The sequence below is a fragment of the Galeopterus variegatus genome, unplaced genomic scaffold (genome assembly GCF_000696425.1).
Source record: "Galeopterus variegatus unplaced genomic scaffold, G_variegatus-3.0.2 Scaffold205, whole genome shotgun sequence".
Taxonomy (NCBI): domain Eukaryota; kingdom Metazoa; phylum Chordata; class Mammalia; order Dermoptera; family Cynocephalidae; genus Galeopterus; species Galeopterus variegatus.
Window position 1 is genome coordinate 1041 of NW_007726316.1, and position 925 is coordinate 1965.

A 925-nucleotide genomic window follows, 5' to 3' on the forward strand; every position below is an offset into this window, starting at 1 on the left:
TCAGGTGTGGGTGGGGCCTGCAGCTGTGTTGGTCCCTGGTGGGACTTGGGTCCTATACTTGTTCACCTGTGTCAATCAACGAATGACTGGATAAAGAAAATGTGGTATGTATACACAATGAAATACTACTCAGCCATAAAAAAGAATGAAATTCTGCCATTTGCAACAACATGGATGAGTCCGAAGAAAATTATGTTACGTGAAATAAGCCAGACAAAGAAACAGAAATACCACATGTTCTCACTCATAACTGGCTGCTAGGAAGCGAGGGAGGGAGGGAGGAAAGGAGGGAGGGAGGGAAGAAGGAACAAATGAAGAAAAGAAAGAAAGAAAAGGCCACAACATGTTGAACTTTCAGAAGGAGAGAATAAACCTAAGGATGCCAGAGATGGGGGGAAGGAGGGACAGGGCTTGGGAAGTGATAGATCAGGCAAAGGGCATAAAGAAATACCATGATTTGTAGGAACGAATATGCTAATAATAAATTTTAAAAAAAATTTTTTTAAAGGAACTGGTAGGAGCAGAAGTTAAGAGACCCAGAAAGTCTTTGGGCCCCCAGGGTTTTTCCAGTCCTTGACTGATGCTGCAGCATATCCACCATCCCTTACAGTCACTTGTGTCGATTCTTTTCTCCAGCTGGTTTCAGTGCTGAAAGAAATGAGCTATCTTGAATCCAGAGAGAGGAAGCACATTCCTGAGACAGCAGCAGCCCTGTTCTCCTCCAGGGAATTCTATCGGCAGCTTGTGGCTAACTTGGAGTTGATGGCAAACTGGTACAACAAAGTTATGAAAACCCTGCTAGAGGTGGAATTTCCATTAGTGGAGGAAGAGCTGCAAAATATTGATCTCTGCCTGAGAGCTGCAGAGGAGACTCTGAACTGGAAAACAGAAGGTAACAGGCACCACCTGGAGTCTAAAGGAAACG

The 925-nt window shown here is 44.2% G+C and overlaps 1 protein-coding gene across 1 annotated transcript in view; it reads left to right on the forward strand.

Moving 5' to 3' along the window:
- Window positions 1-657: 657 nt before the first annotated feature.
- The window catches only part of LOC103584967 (dynein heavy chain 9, axonemal-like), a 6782-nt gene continuing 6514 nt past the window's right edge, over window positions 658-925 (forward strand). Inside the window, exon 1 of the mRNA XM_008565817.1 lies at window positions 658-892. Coding sequence (XP_008564039.1) covers window positions 658-892 — 235 coding nt within the window. The remainder of the gene's footprint in view (window positions 893-925) is intronic.